The sequence below is a fragment of the Dipodomys ordii genome, unplaced genomic scaffold, assembly GCF_000151885.1.
Source record: "Dipodomys ordii isolate 6190 unplaced genomic scaffold, Dord_2.0 Scaffold18, whole genome shotgun sequence".
NCBI classification, from domain to species: Eukaryota; Metazoa; Chordata; class Mammalia; order Rodentia; family Heteromyidae; genus Dipodomys; species Dipodomys ordii.
This window is the reverse complement of record NW_012267234.1, coordinates 20353881-20356580: the sequence shown is the minus strand read 5'-3', so window position 1 is coordinate 20356580 and position 2700 is coordinate 20353881. Positions and strand designations below refer to the sequence as shown.

Genomic DNA, 2700 nt, shown 5'->3' with positions numbered 1-2700 from the left:
CTGCGCTGGGCACACGGACTCCACCTCTGCAGTGTTGTCAGAGTCCCACCATCTTCCCTGGAGGACCTCCCAGGCCAAGGCCAAAGTGCGTGGGCAGTGTTTTCCTCACCCTACGCAGTTCAAGGACACCTGCCTGCTCTCCCCTAGAACAGAGCATTGACCCAAGACACCAGTGCCCAGCCAAGGAAAGGCATGCAGGAAGGAGTCCCTTAGGAATTCCTGGATAGACACACACATAGAACCCACACTTGCCATGAATTACAGGCGTGACTGTTCACATATCAAGTCTACCTGGGGGCTGTTTGAAAGACACCTGCAGTCAAGCATCTGCTCACTACAGAAGGCAGGACAATGACTTCTGTGCCTAAAGGCTGCTGCTCCCAGCTTGGACCCAGTATGTCCCCAGGCATACACAGACCCCCGCCCCACTACACCCCTCATCTGCTGGGTAGATGGCCGTCTGCATCAGCAATGATTTGGTAAAAGGCCTTGCCACTTTGAAGCTGGGGGGCTGGGGACTGTCCACCGCAGAAGGCCGCAGCAAGGTAAGGAGAGTAGGCCCACCTGGACTGGATGCGGTCACCAGGGTTGTAGAAGGGGTTGCACATCACATCTGTGTAGGAATTGTGCAGCTTACGGAACATCTGGAACAACACCCAACAACAGCTAAAATGAACTTGCAAAAAGACCAGTACCAGAATTCTGGCTCCTCAGCATCTAAACACAAAGAAAGGGAAATGGAACCCAGCCACCCATCCAGGCGTGGCCCCCAATCCCCAGAACGTACGCTACGAATTTCATTGTCCCGAAGGGCTGTGTTGGAGGAATCCACCACCATGACAAACTTCACCTTGGAGTTGGTCACATACCCGTATCTGCATAGCCGGTTAAGGAGTTTGCTTTGACACAAGGACTCGGTTACAACAAATGACACACATCCTGGTCGAGAGCCTGGGAACCTGGGATCTCTGTGTGCCTCATTCTGGAGAAGCCTGACGCCTACCAATCCCAGCAAAGGCCCAGGCCAGGACATTCCTTGGGCACTGATTAGTGTTTGCTGCAGGAGCAGAGGAAGCTAAGGCCCAAAATTCACAGGCCCTAAGTGAATGCTGGGCCCTGGCTCACACAGTCAAGTCTTCACAAGTAAGATGAACCTCCTCTGGAGGCCATGTCAGTTGCTCCTGGGTCACTATCAGCATGGACAGCTATATTATTCCCTACAAGAATGTCCTTGAACTCCGTGATCTTGAGCACTTTTTCCAAAGGATTTGCCACCCATTTTGAGTACCTAACAATGATATAGCAAATAAATACATTTATGTATATAAATATTTATAGTGAAGTAACAATCATTTATAGTGAAGTAAGAGAAACAATCACCCTTGCCCAAAGGTGATGGCTCTGAAACACGAGGAGACATCTTGCAGGTACAAACTTAGGAGGCCTGGGTCCTCCAGCTTCTTTTTTTTTCCCAAACTAGTCTTCCAAACGGTTAGAGGTGTCAGGTACCAGTGGCTTACATCTGTAATCCTAGCTACTCAGGAGGCCAAGATCTAAGGATCGTGGTTCAAAGCCAGCCCAGGCAGGAAAGTCCGTGAGACTCTGATCTCCAATTAACCACTAGAAAACTGGAAGTGGTACTGTGGCTCAAGTGGTAGAGCGCTTGCCTTACACTGAAGAGCTGAGGGACAGCCCCCAGGCCCAGAGTTCAGGCCTTCATTAGCTTCAGGCCACCCCAGCTGCCCATCCAGTTGAAAACCCTCATGTTTTTATTTCCAGGAAGGATACACCTTGTAGTCCTCGGTCGGGTACAGTAGGCCCAGGTAGAGCTCCCTCTGGTCCACTAATGCCTTCCCCATGGCAGAGATCTTCTCCTCTATCACATCCAGGGATGTGTGCACCATGTAATGGAACTTCAGCTCATTTTCCATGGGGGTGCTGCGGATGTAGAGAGGATAATTCTGCAAGAAAGAATGGTGATAGCTTAACAGTCCACCCACCCGCAGGTTTCAGCTCTAAAATGCGCCTCTTGAGGTGTGTGCATGGCCAACCAACCATCGCTGGAGAATGCAATGCCTCCAAAATCCACAGCTTGATTCTCCACGCTGCAGTAGGAACTGCTTTCCACTCAGCAGGCCTATGTGTTGCTTGCAGAAGTGTGAAGACAATTCAGGAAAATGGCTTTGAACACAGCCTGACCACAAACCCTGTCACCCGGTGAGTCACTCACTAGGGGTCCACTCAGCCTCTCAGTGTGCAGGGCATCCTAGCATGGCACCATGATACTGCTTCCTACACACCGCGCAAAACGCGATCATCTCAAACCCACTCATCTCCAGTTCTGAGGGTCCTGACCCTGGAATGCACAGCTTTCCTCTTGGGCTCCATCCCCTCCTAGCTGGACGGTATCTGGTCAACTGACCCACAACAGACGGCCAGACTCAGGAAGGTCCAGCACTGTACCATGGCTATAGCCACGCACGAATGCAGTTTTGACTCCGGACAGCTTTCTGGACGTGGATTAATGGGGACACAACTCCACCATCAGGAAGAGAGCCTGTCGGTGCCAGGAGCAGCACACCCGTGGAAGGCCCTGGCCTCGGGCAGCCTCCCGCGGCCGCGGCCTCCGCGCACCCCGGGGCCTCCCCCGCAGCAGGCCCTGTCCGAGCACTGAGAGGCTGGATGGCGGCGTGCAGGCCG

At 52.7% G+C, this 2700-nt stretch overlaps 1 protein-coding gene across 1 annotated transcript; it reads right to left on the bottom strand.

Annotated features, from left to right (window-relative positions):
- Positions 1-57: 57 nt before the first annotated feature.
- LOC105982889 (trafficking protein particle complex subunit 2-like protein) lies at positions 58-2694 on the bottom strand. Its single transcript, XM_013012620.1, has 5 exons — positions 2493-2694; positions 2356-2396; positions 1789-1961; positions 788-875; positions 58-644 (listed from the first exon to the last, which is right to left on the bottom strand). The coding sequence occupies exons 2-5, from the start codon at positions 2386-2388 to the stop codon at positions 438-440; spliced, it is 501 nt and encodes a 166-aa protein (XP_012868074.1). The 5' UTR covers positions 2389-2396; positions 2493-2694; the 3' UTR covers positions 58-437.
- Between the last annotated feature and the right edge of the window lie 6 nt (positions 2695-2700).